Below are 25,890 nucleotides of genomic sequence, written 5' to 3'. Positions count from 1 at the left end.
TTGCATTCCTACTGCGAAGGAATGCATGGTGTTCCTTTTCTGTGCAATTACATCACTTAGTTGTGACCTCGCCGAAGATTAGTTTCCGCGAGAAGTATGCTGCAGCCTTTAGTCAGGACAAGACAGCTGGGTCCCTAGAGGCCATTAGATCAGTCAGTGTCAACAGAAGGGCATTCATCAGGACAGGGAATGAATGGGGCAGACTGTACACACTAGGCTTCATGCTGGTTTCATTAACCTCCACCACCAATCGCATGCACATCCGTGGCAGGAACTTGCATGTGCACATACACACACCTACGGGTATCTTAAATCCCCACTAGAGAGAGGTAGACAAATCCGTTCAGACACTCATACACCTCACCCCAGTTCACCCCCCATCCCCCACACGCCCAAACCCATAGCGGTAAATATCATTATGGAATCAATGCACGCTCAATCAATCAGAGGCTGTGTGTCCGTGTCAGCGTGTGTGTGTGACTCTGTGTGTGTGTGTGTGTGTGTGTGTGTGTGTGTGCGTGTGTGTGTTGAAGAGAAGAAGTTGATAACACCATGTGCTCCACAGAGGATTTAGCCAAACTCCCATGTTTTTTTGATTGGAGGGAGGTGGGGTGTCATTACCATAACCTTCCCACCACATGGCTGCTGTAAACTCAATAACACATCAGTGATCGTGCACACGCTCGCTCGCACGCACACGCACACACACACACACACACACACACACACACACACACACACACACACACACACACACACACACACACACACACACACACACACACACACACACACACACACACACACACACACACACAGATAGAGAGAGGAGTTGGCTGCTGCATCCTTTGTTGCTATGCAGCATGATAAATTCAATATTGTGTTAACACTCTTAAGCCAGTGTGGGAGCACAGTCGGCAGGGAAGCCACAGCCACACGGCTATAAATCAATAGATTAAATAGAAACGTATGAATAAAACACAAGTCGATAAATAAAAGAAGACACCGCTTTACTCTGGCCTTCATACACGGGTCCTCTAGAGGGCTCCCCCTTATGCCGTATATGCATCTGAGAGACACAGACACCGACACGCGGGGAGACGATGGAGGGGGGAAAGAGAGAAGGAAAGACGGAGACGGGAAGCGAAAGAAAGTGTGAGAAAGAGTGATAGAAAAGAGTTTGTGTGGACTGTCCAACTATAAACAATCATTGAATGTCAATCATTCATATGATGGCTGCATGTGTGTATACAGTGCATGCGTGTGTGCGATTTACAATGTTTCTAGAGGTCGCAATGAGAATGTACGTGCATGTGAGTCAATGTGTGCGTGCATGTGTAAAGTCCTACCTGTCATTGATGCTCCAGTTGAGGCAGAGGTTGAGGGAACTAAGGTTATGACACTTCCTCACCACCTCCATCACCGTCTCGTTGTTCAGCTCCGAGATGTGCCGTAGATCCAGAATACTCAGGTTACGGAGCTGTCAGAGCAAAAAACACACACGCACACACATTATAGAGACCCACCGACACTGGATTTATGGGGCTGGGGCCGTACCGGTTAGGGAGTAAAAAAGTCTGATATTGATGTATCGCCCATACATGAAGGTTCCAATCTGCTGACGAGACAATTAACACCTTGAATGTGCCGAAGCTTTTCAAAATAAAGGCGCTATAGTGCCAAGCAGATTAGGCGATTTCACTCTGAAAAGCCCCGCTTTCCATTAACCCACAAAACCAGGAGGCATAATCTTCCGTTACTACCCCGCGCTGTCACATCTAATGTCTCCGTTTACATTCCAAATGGGATGCTTGGTTAGGTCAGCAAGGACAGAACATCGGCGCTTTGATCAAAAACATGGAGAGCGACGTAGATTTAGAGAGAAGAGACCGTTTAGTCGGGCCGTAAACAAGGAAGTGAACGGCAGTGCGTACGCGACGAACATGTCTAGGATCGCTGAAGAAGACTTGGCCACATGAACAAACAGGAACATGTCTAGGATCGCTGAAGAAGGCTTGGCCACATGAACAAACAGGAACATGCATTACTGTGATCCCGTTTTATATCATTATAAAGGACCTAAAGTAATCTATACTGTTGTAGGTGTTAAACAAATATATGGGGAAATGAACTGGAGCAGGAAACGGGTATTCCACCTTCTGAAAACTGGGATTACAGTAATGCACATGCAGAGCCAATGGAGACATTAACATCCTGTATCTATGGGACCAGTACTGGTTGAGGACAGGCGTTGCAAATGGTGATCATTTGCCCTTCCAAAACATGCTCTCCATTACAGCTCAAAAGGTAAAAATGTAGGCATTCTCACAGGGGACCGGGACCCAGGTTTAAAACCCGGGTAGGACATTGATTGCAGCCTTAACCTAAAATGTCTCACTTACATGGTCTGGAAAAGATGGTTAATTTGTTGTGCTAGACAATCTGCTGTGCTAGACAATGTGATTATGAACCAATAAATATGTATATACTGTATGTTCCAGCTTGCAATACCTCCAGCTTGTGGATATTTAAAATCACACCCGTGTGAAGTGAGGGGCGCTCTTATCATATTTTTACCCTGACATACATATAAACCTGTATATAGGAGGGACTAGCGCCTCTCAAAAAGCATGGCTGCATGGAGAGGGATCTCCATACACATCCAGAATGGCTCAAGTATTACAAAGGCAAACACACACACACACACACACACACACACACACACAGGGAGATGAAGGATAATAGAGGCGTGATATTGAGGCCAGTCGCCAGGGAGGCGCGGTGGTAAATGTCACGGCCCAGGCTAAACAGAAAACAAGCTTAAGATTGGTGTTAAGATCACAGAGTGCTACTGTGTCTGCTCCATAGGCATGACATCAGTTGTCCCGATACCATTATATTCAGACCGAGTACGAGTACTTCATTTTCAGTACTCGCCAATACAGAGTACCGATACGAGTACCTTTTATTTTGGTTGAGTAACCACTTATTTTACCACTTTTTCTCCAATTAAATTGAATTGTTATGCCTTGTACTTGTAATGATACTGTATTGTCCAATTACCACAATAATAATAGCCTGAAATTCCAAAATGTTCTTTATTTTGCTTATTAGCAATAAAACGTTTTGTTATAACTAGTCAATTGAATGTTTTGGTACTCGGGTCAGAGTATCGGGCCGGTTCCGAGTAGGGTGGCATCGGCCTACCAGTATCAGTATCGGGACAACTCTAATGACATCATACATACTGTACTAGTCACATGACAGAGGGGGGGTGGCTGAGAGGCTCACCGTGTGTTCAGAAAACACACACACACACACACACACACACACACACACACACACACAAACACCCTTATCTGTTCCCACGCGCAGATGCACGCAGACAGTCAGTGGCAGGAAGACTTAATGCTACAGTGTAGCATGAATTGTTTACCTTCAGTGAAGTGTAGCAGCTACACTCCACTGAAGGGGTCTTCTCTCCACAGAGTGTTGTGTGGCTGCCTGCTGTGTGTGCTGCTGTCTTCTCTCCACAGAGTGTTGTGTGGCTGGCTGCTGTGTGTGCTGCTGTCTTCTCTCCACAGAGTGTTGTGTGGCTGTCTGCTGTGTGTGCTGCTGTCTTCTCTCCACAGAGTGTTGTGTGGCTGCCTGCTGTGTGTGCTGCTGTCTTCTCTCCACAGAGTGTTGTGTGGCTGGCTGCTGTGTGTGCTGCTGTCTTCTCTCCACAGAGTGTTGTGTGGCTGTCTGCTGTGTGTGCTGCTGTCTTCTCTCCACAGAGTGTTGTCTGGCTGTCTGCTGTGTGTGCTGCTGTCTTCTCTCCACAGAGTGTTGTGTGGCTGACTGCTGTGTGTGCTGCTGTCTTCTCTCCACAGAGTGTTGTGTGGCTGGCTGCTGTGTGTACACACACACACACGCCCCTGTGGCCAGTACTGGATCGAAGTGCTAAAATATTTATGGACAATGTAGCTGATCTGTGTGTGTGTGTGTGTGTGTGTGTGTGTGTGTGTGTGTGTGTGTGTGTGTGTGGCAGCATTGTTTGCAAAGCAAAGGCTTTGCCAAAATAGAATCGGGATTTAAGTGACCCTCTTCACATTGTGTGAAACCACAAATGACCTACAGTACACTACAACCGTGCACGCGCGCGCGCGCGCACACACACACACACACACACACACACACACACACACACACACACACACACACACACACACACACACACACACACACACACACACCATGTATTCAAACTCAAATTTATACGGTTAATCAGTCCGTAAAATGTGATTTTAGAAGAAAAAAAGCGCCTGCTTCAAAAGTGAATTTGGTCTCAAAATATAGGCTACCAAAACATGCTTATCTTTGCCCAAATCCAATTTCCACTTCAGCCAATTGCAAGCAATCCATTGATGTCGCTGGCTAATGAGAAAACAGGCCAGCATCCCTGTGCTGCGATTGGCTGTAATTGTAGCTGGGTCATGGATACGAGGAAGAATTAGCATAGCATCTGCAGAGAAATTGGTAGGTGGTGATGCAGGAGCAGAGTCACGGCTCAGCCGGTAACTTGGTTATTCTGTCTGTGAAAAACCACAACAGCAAAATATTCCATGGTTTGGCATTCATCTGCCAGAAGAACCCCCCCACGGCCCCACCCACACCCAAAGAAGAAAATAAAATCCCTGAAGAAGAAAAGTGGAAGAAAATGTGTTATTTTCAGTGGTGGAAAAAGTATTCACTTTTTCTACAGTAAACAGTATCAATTAACAGTATCAATACTGCAATGTAGAAATACTCTAAAAAGTCCAGAATTGAAAGCTCACAATACGTAGCATTGAGGATGCGTTGTGAGCTAGCTTGTAGATCGGCTATTTTCAAATTGCCGAAATGTATGTAGGGTTGAAGTGGTTAATGTATGTTCTGTAATAATAATCTAAATCTACAAAGTAACTATAGTAACTAAAGATTTACAGTAAGGATCTAGTGGAGTAGAAGTAAAAGTACTGAAAACTGGAAATACCCCAGTGAAGTAAAAAAAAAAAAAAAATGCTCAAATTTGTACAATACTCGAGTACATGTACAGTACTTTAGTTACTTTCCACCACTGGTTCTTTTGGTAATTAGTTACACCTACTGACGGGCTCTGGTGCCTCTGTTTGTTTTCCCAATGCTGATGGATTATGATTGATCGGTTTTATAACAGGTAGAAGGTTCTTTACCCCAAGGCTTATTCATCATTTCCACTCATAGTAAAGCTTATTTTCTATCCATTCATCTCCTTGATCCGAGGAACAACACAGCAGACAAGAGGGATAAGGAGAGAAACAAAACAAAATCAGGAAGGGAAGAGAGAAGAGCAGCAAGGCAGGGAGGGAGACAGCGAGTGAGAAGGGAAACGGATATACAGAGAGAGAAAAATGGAGACCGGGAGAGGAAAATCGACAGAGAAAAGGTAGTGTGTGTCAGAGATAGAAAGAAAGAAGTTAAAGTGAGAGAGCGAGAGAGAGAGGTATCCTAGGGGGATTTGGTGAGATTGTTGGCACAATTTGGCAGGTTGCGTCTCTCCCTGGCTGAGGACCGCAGCCAGGCAGAGTTTGTCTCCTTTTCCTCTGAGCTGGCAGCAGTTACAGCTGGATAATTATTCAACCCGTTAATAAAAACACCCAAACCTGCAAAACACAGCTGCTCTGGGGCCAGCACTCAGTCCCACGCGCACACACACACTCTTATTTGCACGCGCGCGCACGCGCACACACACACACACACACACACACACGCTTTTCCTCACCCCGTTGTTCCACTTCATAACAACCCCCAAAAAGATTCGGCAACTGCCTACGGTGATTTTTATTCTCTCAAAGAGAAATTTCTATTATTATTATTGCAGTACTAATAGAGATGATTGAAAAGTTTCATGAGACCTAACACATTAGCTCAAAAATATGCTTCCTTCTTAAAAATATATATGAAAAATGAATAAATGAAAACCTTTTAAAAGGTTGTTTGTGCTTAATCCTAGATATAATCTCTACACTCCTACTGTATTTAAGGAATTCATGATTTGTGTAACATAATTTCTAGATGTTCTAGCCTAGATTTCAATTTCAGATTCTGTCACAATGAGACAGATATACAGTACTATAAAACCATGACAGGGAATAAAAAGTAAAAGATCCTGCATTCAAACCACTCTTTTTCAGAACTGTGATCCAAATTGGATACGAATGTTCATTTATGAACCAAGTCTAAATCAAAGAAAATGAAATTTAATGCTATCATACCTCAGCCAAGAGGATAAGAGATATGCTATATCACTTATGACATGCATGAGCTGTATAAACAAACATTGTCCCCGTCTGAGATCCGACTCTAGTGCCATTTCTCTGTATTAATGAGGGGGGAGGAGGATAGTCGTTGGCACAGAGTGACTTGGCTCCCACCTGCCAAAATTAGAACCCTCTCTGAAACAGGAAATGAGCGCTCAAGTCAGAGGTCAAATGCAAAACGTCACTTTAAATTAGAAGAAAAATAAACGTCCATTTCAAAGGTATGCTCTCCTTCAGCCAAGCATGGGCCAGAGTTCAATATTTGTGGAAAGGTTGATTTGACATTTTATTACATTAGTACATGTCAGAGTTTGGCACGGTGTGTGTGTGTGTGTGTGTGTGTGTGTGTGTGTGTGTGTTCTGTCAGAGCATAGCGCTGTAAGTAACTACAGCCATTACTGCATATATTTACACAACGTCAAGCATCAAGATGCCAAGCAGGAAGTTAAGCCAGAGCTGAACCCATGCAGAGGATATGATGTCATGTTTAGAGCGCTGGCACAGCGTGGCTGGGATGGACTGTCATCGTCAACGTGTCCCGCTGAGCCAAGCAGGTGAGATGCTGGTCAGGGCGGACAGAGCTGCCATTGTTGCTGTGCTTTATATAGCGCAGCAATATGCAACATGTTTGATTTGGGAAATATGATTCACATTTTTCCCCCATTACTGCATGTTAATCCATACGCGACGAAATCCTTAGTTACTATGAGAGCGTACAAATGTAATGTTACATTTGTTCCCCTCACCGAGTTCAATTAACACTGACAATTTTACACTGTAGCGACTTAAATCCTGAGTGTTACATTTAGTCCTGAGAGTGACTCTTATTTTGGGGGTTATGACTCCCGGATCACAAAGCAAAGAACAAATCGAACCTCTCTCCGGTTAGTCTAATAAAAGAAAAATAATAATACTAAGAACATTAACTCTTTTTTTCCTAAATCCATATATATACGGACGTCGACACTAGGTAACGTCATATCCCAGGTCCGTATATATACGTACCCCAACGTATACTCCGTCTATGTAATGGTTGAGTCCTACGGAAGCTTTTAACATTGGTCCGGTTCCCATAGCAACGCCCCACCGTTCCAACTATGGGATTGCAAATATAATCTCAGTGCAAACCAGTTGAAAGGAGGATTTTCAAACCTCTATAAATCGGACTCCAGGAGAGCTGTCCTTTTATTTATTTAATTTGTGCCTTTGTACCGCAACTGCCGCCATGTAAAAGAGTGTGTGTAGCGAGTGTGTGGGGGGAGGGGGGGGAATTCCGTCTTTTAAAACACTATCATGTCTGAAGTAAAATCCGACACAAGTAGTATGTGCTAAAATTCACATTTAGAATTTTTTTCAGATTTCAAATCTCTGAGCTGATAGAATGGTGATGGATGCTGGTGGTCATGAAAGGGGAACCATCTGAAAGCTTCATGGGCAAAGATAATCAACTTCCAAATAAATACATAAATGTCAAAATGACCTTTCAGACATGCTAGTGTCAAAGTGAACGCGTATGCTGGCACTGGGAACTGGGGTGTATGCTAACAGCTAGCGGTAGAGATAGAGTTAATATATCCGACTTGTGTAGTATACCTTTCTAGATACTAAACAGTTAAAAAGAAAATGGTAGAAATAGCAGCAACAGGATTAGGTGGGGAAGGCAAAGTCTTAAGAGACGGGTTTTGGGGGCGGCTTTATAAGAAGAGAAGGGTGGGGGGGGCAGCTTTGATGTGGTTCCATAGAGAGGCGGCGGCAACTGAGAAAGCCCTGCTCACCCGAGGTGCTATGGCGCTTGGTCCTCCTGGGGGTTTCTACAATGGCCTTAGGGAGCGGGAGGGGACGTAATGGAATCCTTTAAGTTCAATATTTAAAAGATGGTTACTCGACAACCAAATCTGTGAAGGCATAGTCTAATAGTCTAGTCACTAGACTCTAGTGCACACTTGACCTGGATTACTTGAAAGCAATACTGCATTTTATGCACAAATTACTTTTACAATTAAGGTATTTAGCAGTATTTAATCCAGAGCGATTTACATTAAGCAAGAACAAAAAGCATGGCAATACATCATAAAAAAGTAGCTATCATGAACATGCGTAAGCTAAGAACTTAACAGTGGAATTTCTATATAATGAAACTATGCATATATACTTTAAAGTGCTATGTCTACATAAAATGCTTTGCTAGTGCTGTCTACATAAAATGCTATACGTTTTCAGACTACGGTGGAAGATTGGATATCACTTGGACCTGGTCTCCTCCCCATCGCACACAGGGTTAATTATGATAACATTGCACATCACACATAAATATCTGTTATATTGTTATATATCTTTAGAATTCCAGAGTCCTGCTTTGACCCTAACAGACTGAATTCTGCTTAAATAGTGTTCATATTTGCTTCTTCTTCTGACTCTCTTCCGAGGAGGGGAGGAAGCGAGACTTGCTAGGACAGATTCAACGACCACAACGACTGTGACACAGACGCAGAGAAGGCTTCCTTGACTCAAATGCACAGATACTTAAGTTACAAATCTATATGGCCCTATAAAAACACTGCTAAACCATATAGATGCCCTTTACACCTTTGTACATTGTTGTGACCGCAAATCGTACATTCAGTGTATCACTCAAAATCCCCATACATGGGAAAGCCCATGCAGGTCTCGTGACATCATCAGGGATGGAGATCCCTGATGTCATCAATATTGGCCAGCAACTCGACATCTGTCCCTTAGATATACAGTAGGTCAGAACCTGTTCTGACATACCATTATGTTGATCCTTCCCCATCCATCCTTCCTCTTCGATGTCTCCCTTTTGACTGATACCTGTCCATTAAACTCTAGACGGGCCCGCCCCAAAGTTATTAATGCAGCTGCGCCTGGAGATAGGAGTATTGGGTGCATACAAGAATCTCAAATAATCTCTTACACACGCACACATACACATACACACACACTCTCTCCCTCCATATTTGTCTCCATATCTGAACATACCAGACACATCCCGAGTCAGACAGGAGAAAGCTGTGTCGAGACAATCCCTCCGGGATGAGCCTAAAATCGCACACACAGACATACAGCCAGACATACAGCCAGACGGATGAATATTTGAAGAGGGCATGGTGCGAACGAGAGGAAAGGGCATTGGTCTGACATCACAGATACACTGTCCGCATCAGTCACGGGCCACTGGTCTGATCCCCCTGCACGCACACACACACACGTTCATGTGTTTAGGTCTGCGTGCGTGCGTGTCTTTAAATTCTCCCTTTATCATCTGTCTTCTGGGCATCTACTGTCTATCACCTATTTCCTCCCCGTCACCACCCCTGTCCTCTCTCCCCTCTCTCTCTCCACCCCCACTTCTCTGTCTATCTCTCCTTCTAATCCTGCATGTGTGTTGGTGTTGATAACAAACTCAGTGGCATGGAACGGCTAGAGGAGACAGAGAGTGCTGTCTTCTCTTCGGTGCACTAAGCCCGATGACCACATACATACACGCGCCAGGAGAAGACAGATAGGAACCTTGTACTATTTTGTGTCCGACACAAAAGTAGCGAAAAAAGCTGATCTACAAGCTCACAATGCATGGTGATGCTTCGCATTGTAGATCTGCTATTTTCAGATGTTCAAGACCCATCTCCAGAAAAGTAACAGTGGGTTTTGTACAACAGTGACGATATATTGTGTATAGTGTTCATGTCCCGCACACACACACTCTCTAGTACAACCCCTCCTGTCAGGTTAAACCTCTCACTCGCTGACTGTCTGGGTTTAACCACTTAAACCCCAGCATCCGTAACTCTCGCAGAAAATAGCAGATCGACAAGCTTGTGGGTCGGCTATTTTCAGCTGAGGTATTTAATGTATTTAATGCGAGAACAGAAATGTCACTAGTACAGTTCCACAACGTATGGGCAACATACCGTTGCTGTCGGGCTCCTATGCCTCCTATGTCCATATTTTAAGTTGGCGTATATATTCGTGAATTAAAACACAAATATCAAAAGTAGCAGATGCTTGTAGATCTGCTACTTTGGAATTTGAATCCTGAAAAGAAAGTTTTGGACAGTTTTGGTTTCCACCCGACATAGACGATAAACATAATTTATAATTGTTGTTGTTGTTCAGAAAACTTAGGTATAGAAGGCCTTTTTGTTCTAGGTCTAAATGGGTCAACGTGACCACATGACCATCATGCTCAGACTCCCGCCCGCTCTTTCTATTCATGATTCCCCCAAGCCTACCCCTCCTCCTCTTCACAAAAATCCTTATTACACTTTGTCCGCTGTCATTTTAAGCCCAGCTTAGATCAACATGGAAAGAATTCTGTACTAGCCATATATGGAGTGTGTCTGTCTTGAGTGTGCAGGGTTTGATGAGGTCAGATCAACATATGGAATGTCAGGTCAGCTCCATATATGGAGATCTAAGGGTGGTAGTGGGGACATTATTGAGTGTACAGGTTTGAATTATTAATGGCCCTGTTGAGAAAACTAGTTTTCACCGGCTGCCGGGCACGGCTGCACTAATAACTTTGGGGCAGGCCCGTCTAGAGTTTCAATGGACAGGTATCAGTCAAAAGGGACACATCGAAAAGGAAGGATGGATGGGTTTGAGGTCAGATGTAGAGTTGCTGGCCAATATTGATGACAATTAGTCTACTTGACACGACATTTCCAACATAAAAACTTTAGGGTACTCAAAATGTCCGGGTTCACAACGGGGCTCTAAGGGCTGGCAAGTAGACAAATTGCGACAGCAGGTTGCATTTACTATGACATCAGAGATCTCCATCCCTGATGATGTCACATGATTGTCACGAGACCTATAGTCACCTATGCTGTATGGGGGCTTTCCCATGTATGGGGATTTTGAGTGATACACTGACGAACACCTGTATGTGTGTGTGTGTGTGTGTGTGTGTGTGTGTGTGTGTGTGCGTGTGTGTGTGTGTGTGTGTGTGTGTGTGTGTGTCCGTGTGCGTGTGTGTGTGTCCGTGTGCGTGTGCGTGTGGTGTGTGTGTGTGTGTGTGTGTGTGTGGTGTGTGGTGTGTGGGGTGTGTGTGTGTGTGTGTGTGTGTGTGTGTGTGTGTGTGTGTGTGGGGTTATCAGTCTGGCACAGAGATGATGTATTTAGCTGTGCTCCAGTCAGGGCGAATAGATAGGGAGCCTGTACTATAGGCAGAGGCTACGGCGACCCCAGACAGCACAGGGGAGGTGGCAGACGGTGAATAAGGAGTGTGTGAATGTGGGTGTAGTTGGAGACCTGGATGTTAACCTTTGTGTCCGATTTCTCTAGACTCACGTACACACTGTTTGATATACCGTCTCATTGGTGTTGGTGGTTTTGCTACAAGGGGAGGGAGGGTTGGTATGTTGCAAGCGGGACTCTAGTGACGAGTTGCAATGGTCCAGAGCCAATGGGTGGGGATGTACGGAGCCCACCGAGTCGTCCGGATGTGTACCACATGTGAGTTTGGTTACCAAGTGAAACAGCTCCACTGTCATGGACTGGGCTGTTATATTTACTCATAAACACAGAGAGAGAGAGAGAGAGAGAGCGAGGGAGAGGGGGGGGATGAAGCATTATACATGTTCCAGTTCTGTCAAATTTAGAGAGCATTTATCAAGAGGTCCCAAGTTTCTTTGGAGAAAAAACTAAAGACAAAAAAAAAGAACAACAACGCCGCAGCCCAATTCATCTGCGAGGCCCAAATTAAGACCAGAAATGCCCAAAGTTGGGGAACATCAGAGGGAACGACGCAGAGCCATTACAGCCTCGAAAATATACCTTTCATCTCTGACACTTTCTTCAACAACCTCTCCATTTGTTTTGGCTACGGGCCTCCTCTCTCTCGCGCACGCCCTCCCCCCTCCCTCCAGAGGGTGTCAAACTTTCGCAAACACTCCCATGAAAAACTTAAGGCATTCTGCGCTCCGCACCGCGCTTGGGGGCCAATGATGGGCTGATGTACAAAAAAATTGGGATTTGCGGGTAAGAGTTTGACAGGCGAGGCGAGTGGGGGGTGGGGTCGGTCGTCAGCGGGACATCTGAGAGTTGGGGGGGTGGAAGCTTTTTGTGCTGCTCTCAAACACTGGGCTCTCTGATAGCGCCGACCTTGGACTTAATCACTACCAGAAGACAAGAATACCACTTGACAGGAAGATGGAGAGAGAGAAACTAGGGAGGAGAGAGAGAGAGGTGGGGGGAGGAAGAGAGAGTCACTCAGTCAGGCATATGGTGAGAGACTAACAGAGAGAAGACAAAGATACAGAGGGAGAGAGAGAGATAGTGACCAAGAAGCAGAGAGACCAGAGAGTTACAGTATAAAGAGGTACTGACACTGTTGGAGGAGTTGGATAACGACTGTGGTTTTTGTCTGCTCATCATTCAAAGCCGGCCAAGACCAAAGCTCTACTGACGGAACCCAAGGAGGAAGTGCACAAAATAGGCTGTACTTTCAAAATGTTTTTCTTTTAAACCATGTTTAACTTTGGCACAGTTCTGTGTGTAAGTGCACACACACCCCAGGGGGGTCATGCTAAAGCTGGTTTAGTTTAGCCCTAAATGCATGCATGCATGCATGCGCACGCACACACACACACCCTCAGTGGCTTGTCCCTTGACCTGACTCAAGGGTGCTCCCTTGACACTGTGTGAAGGGAAAGATTGATTTCATTCAGGTGCACACGCACGCGCGCGCACGCGCACACACACACACACACACACACACACACACACACACACACACACACACACGCGCGCGCGCGCGCACACACACGCACGCTAGGGGAGAGCAATGTGCCACTGAGAGTATTGGGACACACACAGAGCTTTGCTCCCCAGACACTTTGTATCCATTACATGGCCCTGGGATGTGACCAGCCTCATCAATAAAACCATTAATAGTGTCAGGCTAGAAGGAAACTTAAACGTTCAATATGTAACCCAAACACCAGTAAAAGGTTAGACACTCACGCACCACAAGCAGAGCGGCTGGAGACCCACTCCATTTCAAGTGACTAGAAATCGAAAAACAAGTTAACAAAAGTGTTTTTAAGTTGTCAAAGTTTATACAAGTTGCGGCACACAGGGGGTTGAGAAGAAGTGGCGTTTCTTTTTTCATTTTAAAATAATATAAAGCATAATCTTTTCAGATTCTCTACAAACATTAACCCATCTACTGTATAAGCTCAATTGCCTTTTAGAAGAAAAAAAAAAAGTATGTATTGATTTTTGGTGAAAACCCACAACAGGGATGCCAGGTTGAAAGTGTTTAAATACATAAGCAGACTTTGATACAGTATAATTATGAAACATGAGCTTTCAACACGAGGTCTCAGCGGGACCAGGAACACTGCATGAGCACTGCAGTAGTTTCACCACTGACTTCTACCACTGACTACCTCCATCACATTCAGCACATCTTCAGTTGGCAGCCTGTGCACTTCATCAAAAACAAGATTTCAATTGATTTCCTTCTACCTAATTTTGATTAAAAAAAGGATACCAAAAAAAAAATCTTGAAATGAGATCGAGGCGAGTTGTATGAAAAGGGAAGTTAATAACAGTAATGGATTTTTTTTCCCTCTTCTCCACAGTGGCAAATGGCGTGGGGAGTTTAGGAAGATTGTCAGAAGATTGTCAAAGGAAAGTGTGCAGGAGAGATGAGAGGGCAGGACGGGGCGGATAGTGATAATCGAACAGGAGATGTGCATAAGGGTCCACAGAGTCATAAGAAATGCAACGATAGAACATGATTTTCCAGTTGACACTGGATGGGGACCGAGGGCGAGGGACCGATTCAAAGCATGAATGAAGGGAGAGGAATCAACTCCTGAACGAGATAATTACTGTCATAGATTAGGGGACAGTGAGAGCGGAATACATGAGAGAGAGAGACAGAGAGAGACAGAGAGAGAGAGACAGAGAGAGAGAGAGACAGAGAGAGACAGAGAGACAGAGAGAGAGAGACAGAGAGAGAGAGAGACAGAGAGAGACAGAGAGACAGAGAGAGAAAGAGAGGGAGGAAGAAAGAGCAAACACAAAGATACAACGGGGACGGAGATGCCTAATTTAAATGTATTTTTGTCTCTTAACAGAAGTTAACACGTGTTAAGTGGTTAGATGGGTGAGCCGTGTGAATTTTAAGAGCCTATTTATTTGAATAATGAATAAATCAATTGTGTTCCGGCTTGGATCGATGAACCAACGAAGTATAATGAAAACAATGTTTTCTGTTATAAAGAAAGAATACAATGCCATCTCTTTTTATATACCATCATTAAAATCTTAGTGGTTTGGCAATTATTTGGGGTTGAGAAGCAGTGAAATAATGTTCCCCACAGAGGAACTTGCCTCACCTTTGTTTCTGAAAGGGTAAAAACAGCCCTGACTGCAGAGGAATCGGTGCAAATGTTTTCTGTGGTAATGACTTACTAATTTAGATTAATATCTTTTACACTATTGGCAAATGTCCTTGTGCAATAGTATAATCTTTCTTTTTGATGGAATGTAAATTAAAATACCCAAATGTATTATTTTCTTTAGTTTTGAAAATTTGCAACCGGAGAATTCAGCTATTTACAAACAATATTACCGTGCCTCTGCCCAAACCTTTGAAGTTCGCAGTGAACTTGTGATTTAAGAGATCTAAACGCACCATCAAAACTTTTCCCGTGGTTATATTGCAATAAATAATAATAAGGTGTGCGTGCGTGCGTGCGTGTCCAGCACAGATATGATAATGGTGTTATGACTGGCTAGGTTCATTACGGTCTGTCTACAACGGCGTGGCCAAGGTCAACACAGGCTGCAGAGATGATGGGGCCCAAATTAATCTGCTGTTTAATCTAATAATGCACTGCTGCATCACAGCCCCTCAGTCCTATTAATACTACTGTAATTGCATTTGAGACGAAGGGTCACACACACACACACACACACACACACACACACACACACACACACACACACGTTCCGCAAACATGCAGGGATGCACACACACAGACACTAAAATGAAGGCTGTGTGAATTGACGGTGTATTAGGGGGAACCAACTGTGTGTGTGTGTGTGCATGTGCCTCAGCTTGCGCTTGAGTGGACAGATGTGCATGCACATGTGCACAGCACGTACTGTATGCGTCTGTGTGTGTGTGTGTGTGTCGAGGGGGGTACATCTTTAACCACTGTACCCCTCTCATTAACGTGGTAATATCCAAACAGCAGGGTGTCATCTGAACAGCCTCGTAGAATTAGGGATTCATCTCATTAGGCTTGCATGAGGTTTAAAAGTTAGCTCCCACTAACTTCCACAGAAACTATGAAAAGAAAGAAAACCCACCACACGGCAAGGCCTCGAGTTTACTTTTAGAAAGTGTATTCTTTTTTACCCCCTGTGGAAATGCTGCACGTCAGCAACAACAGGATGGAATGCTAGTACTCTGCATGTCGTTATAGCTGAAACAGCATTAGACAACGAAAAGAAAACAAGGTCATGCAAACCCCTCCTCTTGACATTTACACTCGTAATAATTGGTGCAAAAAAAAAAAAAACGTGTACGCAATAACTTTCTGTATCTGCTTCCGAAAAGGGACGGTAATGCCGTTGTCAGGGGGGATAAACTCATGTAGTCTCAACCTTTAACTGCTCTGGAAACATGGATGATATTTACAAGCACATTAATGCTTAATGTCAGCCATGATGCGTGGAGTCACTCACCCCGGTCAGATGGATGACTCCCTGTGATGTCACGGGGCATCCCATGAAGCCCACAAACTGCAGCTCTGGACAATGCTCTGCGACAGCTCGCACAGACCTATCAGTCACCTGGAAGAGAGGAAAAAAACGAAATAACACTGTAAAAAACAATACATTTTAACAGAGTTAACATGAGTGGATAATTTGCTTTGTATCGTGCACAGTTTTGTCAATGAGCACCACATGACACAAGTATAGCACATCTCGAAAACCTCGCCAGTGCTTGTAGGAAATTACTTTTCCCCAAAGACTAGTGTTATATCAAAATGAACAAGTACGTAGCATGATCACACATTGATAGATCTACTGTTGTACATCTACAGTGCATACATATGGGCATACCTATAGACAATAGATGCCAAAACAATGGGAACATCTCCATTTTTGTGTATTTTACTATTTTTATATCAAAAGTCCATAAAATCTAATTTTAATTACTTCCTTTGAATGAAAACGTGCTGCGTGATGACGTGTAGAGCAGTGGTTCCCAAGGTGGGGTCCGCGGACCCCCAGGGGTCCTTGAAGGAGTTCCAGGGGGTCCCCAACTAAATGATAGTTTGGAACCAAATGGACCCTTACAGTATATGGGTCTGTAACTCTGAGAGTGTAAATGAACATTGATTTTACAATAAAAATTGGGGTCCAAGAGATAGAAATGCCATTCAATGGGGGACCGTAGACTAATGCATGTCAAACTTTGGGGGACCTTGAAATTAAACGGGTTGAGAATCACTGCTATAGCCGTAAAAATGTTCTCTTATGGGGGGTCCCTGGCATATGTTCTTAAACGGAGGTCCTTGACATGAAAAGGTTTGGGAACCACTGGTGTAGAGGCCCGGAAGAATCTTGATTTCATTCACCTGTGTTATTCCCATTGCTGCGCATTCCTCCAAACACAGCTGGTTTTGATTACAGAACAACAACAAAAAATGTATCTCATTCAAGATGACATTCAGAAGTGTATTACCGGTACTCATTTTAAACATAATCAGCACGCAAAAATATGTGTCTGAAAACATTATAGGTTAGAAATAAGCCACACAGTCGTAGTAGCAAACTGCTGAGATCCATTGCCGTATCTGTCGATCAGACTCTGACTTGTAAACAAAGAGACGAGACGTGCATGTAGCCAACGTCCCATAGCCTGGAGGGATGCAACGCTCTGATTGGTTCAGCAGCACAGGCTTACGTTTCAGAGTGAAACTACAAAATAAAATGCCCCAAAAAGGCCATTGCACACCATCTTTAAAGTGCTTTACAATGTGATTTTATCCTAAACGGCAGATATTCAATGTTGAAATGAATTATACAAACAATGTGTTCATATATGCATTCGTATCAGATATATTTTTATTCACCCTCAGATGTTAAATGAACACAGAGGATTTCACTACCTTATTACTCTGGGTTGGGGAACACATCCATATATCCAGGGTGAATGAAGCAAGACACTGTGTCCATAAATCAACTGGGAGTCCTCGCTGTGATTAAGTTGGTGGTTATAAATCTAGCTCATTACAGAGGGATCTGACCTCTGACCTGTCCCTCAATCACCTCCTTTACTCTCCTGCACGCAGAGCATTAGAAACCTCCTCTGACTCACTCTCTCTCTTAGTATCTCTCTCACTCTCTCTCCCCCCCCCCCCCCCCCAACCCCTGTCCCCTTTAGCTCTCTCCTGAGGGCTACCTTAAAGGTTATCATGTTGAGTCAGACAAAGATGGAGAACCCAGGGAGACCCATTGAGAGAGCAGGAGGGCCCATTTATCTTTCAACAGGTCATACAGTACAGTGCAACGGGGTAGAACGTCATTTATAATTTTATTTATTGTCTAAATGTGTCATACTACAGTATGTATATACTACAGTATGCAGTGCAGTACTTGAATTAAGGTTTAACACTAAGGTGTAAAAACACTGAACACATGGAATTGTGTATTGTTCAAAAGGAAATGGCAGAATGACTAACTTGGGGAGGGACAGAGAATTAATGACCTAAGGTCCATATAGCACTGACGAAGGTCTTGGGACCGAAACGTTTGCTTTTTAATTGCACTTTGAGCACAGAGCACTTTATGAGCATGATAAAAGAAAAGAAAAAATATTTTCTTAAGTCTCAGTCTAAGGAGTTCTATTTTCTATACAGTGAGCGAGTCTTTTTCTGTCAAAGTTTCCCTTATGTTTTTGAGACCACCGCAACCAAGTTTGGAAAAAAAGGACGAAGCAAGGCGCAACAGTTTTCTCAGTGCTTCAGCCTAAGATATTGTATCATTATGGTGGAGTTCAGTGGCCTGCACTTGTTGGGGGGTTGAATCCACGGCCGGGACATACCAAATACCAAAGACATGTGCCTCCCGAGTCCCTGCTTGGCACTCAGCATCAAGGGTTGGAGCGGGGTATGTCCCTGCAACATACTGTACTAGCGTCATGTCCAGGGGGTGTACATGCACGTCATGCTACAGAAACAGGAGATAGGCTACATAGTACATACAGCCCCATATGGCCCGAAAAGGCTTTACTTATGGTGAGTTCTCAGTTGTGTGGCTTTCTGAAAAGCCTTCTCTGTAGTGAGAGTGAGAATCCCCCCCCCCCCCCACCCCCCCACCCCGTGCTACTGATCAATGATCCAGCATATGAATGAACGGGGAATAAACACTTGAGTGAGAATAAACACAGTTGTAGCATTTTTATTTTATCATCGTGTTGCGGCAAGCAGAAAGCTGTGCGCAGGATTTTGACCTTTTTATTTCATTAAATTAATATAAAATGGAGCTCCTTCTCGGAGCGCCTGCTCTACAGTTTCGGTGTGTAAAAGTAAACAAGAACCTCTATAATAGATCCATCTTTTCTAAACAAAAGGTTTAATAGCAGAAAAATCATCCTTTGGAGGCTGTGGTGTTTATATTTTGTCCAAGGGACCAGGTGAAAACTTTAAAAGGCCCCAGAAGGACGGTTCTGAGTACAATTGGCAGCAGAAGGGAACTGGCTGGAGCAGCACCCCCTCCAAAAAACAAACAAAGAAAACATGACCCCTGCTATGAAAACCCACCAAGGAAAACATTTTCAGACAGACTAGCATAACCAAAAGCAAGTACAATACACAGACATGATTCCTAAATCACGATGGTCTGGGAGCCAGGTAAAGGAATCACAGAGAGGCCACCTCTCTTCTGGAACGGGATGTATATGAGATAAGAGAGAGGGAGAAAGAGAAACAGAGAAAGGAGTCAGCTACAGGTCTACAGTAACTCTCAGCAGGTGAGACGGGAAGAAAAACTAATATTCCACCGGAGCAGAGCAGGGCAGGAGGGCATGTACCATGTCACATAAACAAAGTGTGTTTATATTGTGTGTGTGTGTGTGTGTGTGTGTGTGTGTGTGTGTGTGTGCGCGCGCGCGCACGCACGCACGCACGCACGCACATGTGGCCGTGCGCAAAAGACCATATGGATTTGTTACTCCAGTCTCCATCCCCCACACATACACGAAAACCTGTCCCAAATTTTCATTTTCCCTCTCTCTCTCTCTCTCTCTGTCTCTCACCCCCCTCTGCACCCCATCCTCCCGACCCGCGCCCTCTCATGGAGTTTGATTTAACAAGATGAAAAGAGCCGTAGCAGGGGGCTGTGGAGAAGAAGCCTTAAAGCCCTTTTTAGAAAGGGATTGTATAGTTTAATGACCTCTGGGAGAGGAGAGGAGAGGAGAGGAGAGGAGAGGAGAGGAGAGGAGAGGAGAGGAGAGAGAAATACTGGAGTCATAACACCAGTATGTGTACGGCTGAGAGAGATGTTGAGTAAGTGCTGAGGAAGCAAAATGGGACGTTGTATGACGGTCTATGGGGCATGGAGTCCTTTCCAAAGAGGGCAGCTTAGAAATGGTGCATCTATATCTACTGTATACAGTATATAAGTAAGTAATAAGTAAGCCTTGCAGAGCCCATCTCCTGTTACGTTAGTGCGAGGCAGCTTGATGTACAAAACTACAAGTACACCCCCTGGACATGACGCTAGTACGTCACAGGGACCCCAATCTTGTCTTTGGTAAACCCCGGCTGGGGATCAAACCCCAAACTTCCACGCTAACCACAAGGACACTGAGCTGGCAAAAGGGCTGGAGAAGAAGAGGGAGGCAAATGTGTCTGAGAGCTGTGGCTAGATAGGTCACTTTCCCTCCACTCACCCCTCCCTCCTCATAATGTCTGACATCACTCCCACTCCCCAAAACCAACAGGCCTTCCCTCAACAACACAAACAAAGATCATCAGTAATTCTGTTCTCAACATCTCTCCCTTCCGCCCCACATTCTCATTTCTCACACTCAAGTATACACATTGTGTGCGCACGTGCACACGCACACATGTGGGTGGGCTGGTTGTGGTCCTTAGTGTTTCATCAGAGAGAGAGAGATGGCAGGAAGTGTGTGGGGGGCAGGCACAGGGTAATTTATCAAGACACCAAGGTGCGCACACACACACACACACACACACACACACACACACACACACACACACACACACACACACACACACACACACACACACACACACACACACACACACACACACACACACACACACACACACACACACACACACACACACACACACACACACACACACACACACACACACACACACACACACACACACACACACACAGTTCAATGCAGTATATTTGGCAGTTAAATATGGCATTGCAAACCCTACATAAAAATAAATAAAGAACCTTTACAACATATATGGTTCAACGGAGGGCAGCGAGAGCCACCACACAGATTTCCGATAATAACACGCCTCAAGGCTCAGACCTGTGGCACGCTATAGGCCGAGAAGTGGGATGATTTCCATCAAAGTTCTGTTTTCCCAGGTAATCACTTCCTCCTCCATAAAGTCTCTCTGCGGAGTGATACTGCCTACGACGGCTCGTCAAAGCCCCTGGACATGCATGCGTTTGCATGTGAGCAATACAGAGTGCACGCACATACACACACACACACACACACACACACACACACTCCCTCTCTCTAGCCCATTTAGGCCTGACCTCGGGGAAAAAAATAGTTTTCTAAATCATGACAACTTTCTGAAAGATTTGAGGCACATTTTAACGATTTTTCAAAAATAGCAGAACTACAAGTTGTAGCTTGTAGATCTGCTATTTTTCAATAGCTAAATTATAACAATGTTTGAAACACCAAAAGGGGGTTCCCGCCCAAAATGGGTTAAAGATCTCAGATGGGCTGTTAGTATTGATGCATAAGACTGGTGATCTGGCAAGAAAATAAACCTAAAAACGAAATCAACATTTATCCACTGCAATATCCAATGCTTGCAGCGATGGAGGCAATGTGGAAACAATAAGTCATAAAGTTTAAGTACAGGGAGGTGGAGTCTCTTTACAATGCACCGTGTCTGCTTATTGCACATCAAGCAGGGCACCAAGCACTTTCCTAAATGCACGGGGTGATTCGGTCAGATGGATATCGATCAGAGGAGCGTTATGGAGTCCAGTTACTCTACGTGTACAGTAGTAAAGCTAACTCGCACGGCGGTCAGCGGAAAACACAAAGCAACGCTGTCGTACATTTACCCCTACTACTCGCATACGGACATAAAGATGCCCCGTGAAAACCTGAGTCCTTAATTCAACTCTGAGTGTATTTGTACACATGGATAAATGAACGCTGAGGATTGTGTGCGTGGTGTAGATATTATGTCCAAAAGGTAGATTGTGATCACAGCCCTGGGTAGGCGAGCAGGCCTGGCGGAGACTGACACAGCCCTGGGTAGGCGAGCAGGCCTGGCAGAGACTGACACAGCCCTGGGTAGGCGAGCAGGCCTGGCAGAGACTGACACAGCCCTGGGTAGGCGAGCAGGCCTGGCAGAGATCTACTTTTCTTGGGGTTTTTTCTCCCCCTTCTTACTTTGCTAAACACAGAGGATAAAAGTGAATTTACGAGGCGAGATTAGACGGGGACACACTGGCCTGTCTTGGAGTGAGACACCAGGGAAACTATGAGAAGGAGACGAGGGGGCTGGGACTCGGGGTGCAGAGATATGCAATCTTTTCATGTTAACATAATGTAGAATCTAGTCTTCAGTGTATTGCTTAGGCAAGCTTCGCTGCCTCTTTCATGGCCGTAAATCCTGTTTGAATATGGATATGACAGACACAGAGAGAGAGAGAGAGAGAGAGAGAGAGGGGGGGGGAGAGAGAGAGAGAGAACACAAGCTGATGTTTGCATGACAGGCCAAACAATTCCTGTGTGTACTTTACGCGTGTGTGTTTGTGTGTACATTATGTGTGTGTGTGTGTGTGTGTGTGTGTGTGTGTGTGTGTGTGTGTGTGTGTACAGTATGTACATTATGGGTGTGTACATTGTGTGTAAGAGTGTGTGTGGCAATCTGATCGTATTAGAGGCTTGACAGTGAGAGGATCTGTGACGAGAGCTCAGGCATTGCCACCCTAGTCTAATCAATCAGTCTAATTAAGCCAGCTTTATTAACACCAGGCCCAGCCAAGAGAGGATTTGCAGACACAGATTAATAATGATTACTGCAACGTGTTCGTGTTTCTATCGTCTATCCTTGGGGCTTCCAAGAAGTGTGCGGTTTCGTTCCAGTTAGATTCTCTGGAAGAACAATTATTATTTTATAATTAGTCTTTGGAGCATATGTTGAAATATTACAAATAATGTAATGTCATTAGGGTTAGAGTTATTAAAGTAGAAAAAAGTCAGAGTCTGGAAGACAACTACTAATGTTCCGTTGTGTAAAATGCCATAAACTAATTCTACTATGTGTTAAAGGCCTAGTTGGACTATGAAATAACATACAGATCAGACGATATACAGTAAAATACTGAATAAAACACACACTACACTCACAGTCTGTAGATCTTTATTTTTTTGTAAAAAATAATGTTCTATAGCTCAAGTCGAAAATGACACGGATGCTATCACGGTTTCAATGGCTTAAGAAACAGTCACAAGTCACATTTAAACTCCACAGATTGGGCTGCTCTCTGATCCCCAACCCAACCCCTGCTCAGAGGAACACAGGTGTGGACAATGTACAGTGTCACCACTGGGAGCTAGGTAGGTAGGGGGGTGTGTGTGTGTGTGTGTGTGTGTCTGTGTGTGTGCACGCACGCACGCGCTGACCTTTAAAGGAGAATTCCAGAAGGCTTTCTGACCTTTATTTGTAGTTGTTACGTCCCCACCAAAGAGGTCCAGGTGTTATTTTGTGCAAAAGCGCATTATTCGCTATTTTCCCTGCCATAAGCCCTCAATGAATTGCATTGAATTAAATGGGGCATTGGGTTGTTGTGCTAATTCGCTTATTTCCATCGCTCAAAAATAAAAATAAATTGTATATATCCTCGGCACACTTTACTACGTATTTCGATGTAAATAAGCGAATTAGCACAAAAACCCAACCCCCATTGAGGGCTTATATTAGGGGAAATAGCCAATAATGCACTATTGCACAAAATAACACCTACGTAGACATCTTTGTTGGGGACGTAACAACTACAAATAAGGTAAGAAGGACCTCTAGCATGGAATTCTCCTTTAACAGCATACATGCGAATGTTTGTATTTGTCTCTGGTGGTGCCCAGCTCCAATGGCAGCTTGTCTGTCAAGGTAACAAGACTACTCGCGCCGTTTCTGTTTTCCTCCCAGAATTTTCCCCAGTGAGGGGTGGGAGAGGCTGGACAGCAGACGGCTGGACTTTGAATTTCTCTAACTATAAACTTTCATGACAGCAGAACAGCCTAAGTACAAATATAATTTATGAAAAGCTACTACAGTGAAGTCTGTTCACAGAAGTTGTTGTAGGATATGTGGGGATTATCTGACGAGGTACCATTTGAGGGGGCAAAACCTTACATATACTAAATAATACTAAATTGTTTATAGGTTCAATATAAGTCAAATAATATAGCCTTTCCACAGCAGTATCTTTTTATATTTTTCCAAAAAGAATACAAACAGCCAATAGCATATTACAAAGTTATCCCCCTCACTGGGGAAAATTCCGGGAGGAACGGGCAAGCACCGGGGCGAGTAGTCCAGTATTCGTCTGTCAACAACTTATAAACTTTAGGCAAGAAATAGACTGTGCAAGTTCCTCAATCTTGAGTCATGTACAACTGCTAGGTTAAAACTATCACGTTTTAACCTAGTAGTTAATATGATCAATGTGCAGTACTTTCAATAGAGTTATATCAGAGTCCCTTTGTGTCAAACTTAAGTGCTGTCGTGTATCAATGCGTGGCCGATTGGATGCCAGCTCTTGTGCATAGAGTTGAGCCAAATGCAAATGTATGATGCTCTCCTCACCGCAGCCAATCCCATGATCCTTGGCTTCATAATGCTACCTGCTTCCATAGAAAATGAATAAATATATACTGTATGTATATACGTATTGATTTAGTAACAGGAATACCGGTAGTTACTAAAAAGAGAAAATGATTCAGCATCCTTCACTCCTCCAAAGTCCAAAAGTCTGGTAATGTATGAGTTTAGTAATGGCTCATAGACAGTATTACTACTACAGTAAAGTTAGAAGTAAACTTTGGTGATCGTTCATGCCCACTCTCACCCCACTGCTCTCCGCTCACTGTCTGCTATCTGAAAAAGCAGAAAGGCAACTAAAGTGATACATTTGGAGAAAAGCCCAAGATATTCCGTCTACAGTTGTAGACAGGTCTCGGGGACAAGTATCTCTGAAAGATGAGGCTCTCAAGATCGATAGCTCCGCTTTTATCTCCAGCTGCGGCCACATCTTTGGTGACATGATGGGAAAATCCATCCTCCTCTTACTCACACAACAATGCAGTGACTGCTGCCTGGTTAAGCAACAATGACAATAGCCTGGATAAATCAAGCATATCACACATTTTTCACAGTGGAAAATCTATCAGTGCTCGATCTTCTTATTCACACAGGCAAGCTCTCTCCTCCTTGCTCTCCCCCTGTCCCTCTCACACACACACACACACACACACACACACACACACACACACACACACACCTTGTCAAAGCCTCTTGCCTCCTCCTATCGATGCCAGCAGCCCTGATGATGCCAGGGAGGGATACAATCTACATGGGTGACCGGCGACCGCCACAGTGATTGTGATCTCGTCACTCCACCCTCAACTGCACTCACAAACTGAGAAATTGCCTGTCATTTATGCAACGGCTGATGTTCTCAGATCCCTAAGGAGTGTCACTTACCAATTGTTTTCGTCTCAGTGGGTATGCAAATGTGTGCCTGTGTGACTGTATAGACTATAGGGCTTGGTGATATTGACAAAAATATTCATTTGACATAATACACCGGTATCGATTATGTGACAATATATCGAGGGTGACTATGTTCTATGCTTTCAGAAGATATATACAATATCAGTGTTTATTATTTACATTACTTAATTTGAAGCAATTTGGGCTACATTTTATGTATGAAATGTGCTATACAAATAAAGTTATTATTATTATTATAATTATAATATTATATGCATTTAACTGTGGAGGCCCGCCCCTTCTTAAGACAAGGACTTTAGCTGCTGTTCGTGGTTGTAAATAGATACCGTGACTCCACAACACTGTCAATCTCAAAGACACCTGACTTAATATTTTGAGAGCAAAGAATGTAAACTAAATGTAAAAACGCCACACCACGGTTACAACTTCATCCTAGGGGACACTCAGTATGTATGAGAACATATTGAGAAAAGATCGTTAGAAATGTGGATCTGATGAGAAAACAGAGGAAGACATTTGTTGTTCACGTTACT

General features: G+C 44.1%; 1 protein-coding gene across 1 annotated transcript in view; it reads right to left on the bottom strand.

The window, feature by feature from the left end:
- fbxl17 (F-box and leucine-rich repeat protein 17) overlaps positions 1–25,890 on the bottom strand; it is a 248,992-nt gene that overhangs the window by 159,927 nt on the left and 63,175 nt on the right. The window contains exons 7-8 of the mRNA XM_080766456.1: positions 16,050–16,157; positions 1,350–1,480 (exon numbers count right to left, since the gene is read on the bottom strand). Coding sequence (XP_080622582.1) covers positions 1,350–1,480; positions 16,050–16,157 — 239 coding nt within the window. The remainder of the gene's footprint in view (positions 1–1,349; positions 1,481–16,049; positions 16,158–25,890) is intronic.

This window comes from Protomyctophum bolini, assembly GCF_963924005.1.
Source record: "Protomyctophum bolini genome assembly, chromosome: 6".
In the NCBI taxonomy this organism is placed as follows: Eukaryota; Metazoa; Chordata; class Actinopteri; order Myctophiformes; family Myctophidae; genus Protomyctophum; species Protomyctophum bolini.
The sequence above is the reverse complement of the archived record's forward strand: the minus strand, read 5'-3'. Positions and strand labels throughout refer to the sequence as shown.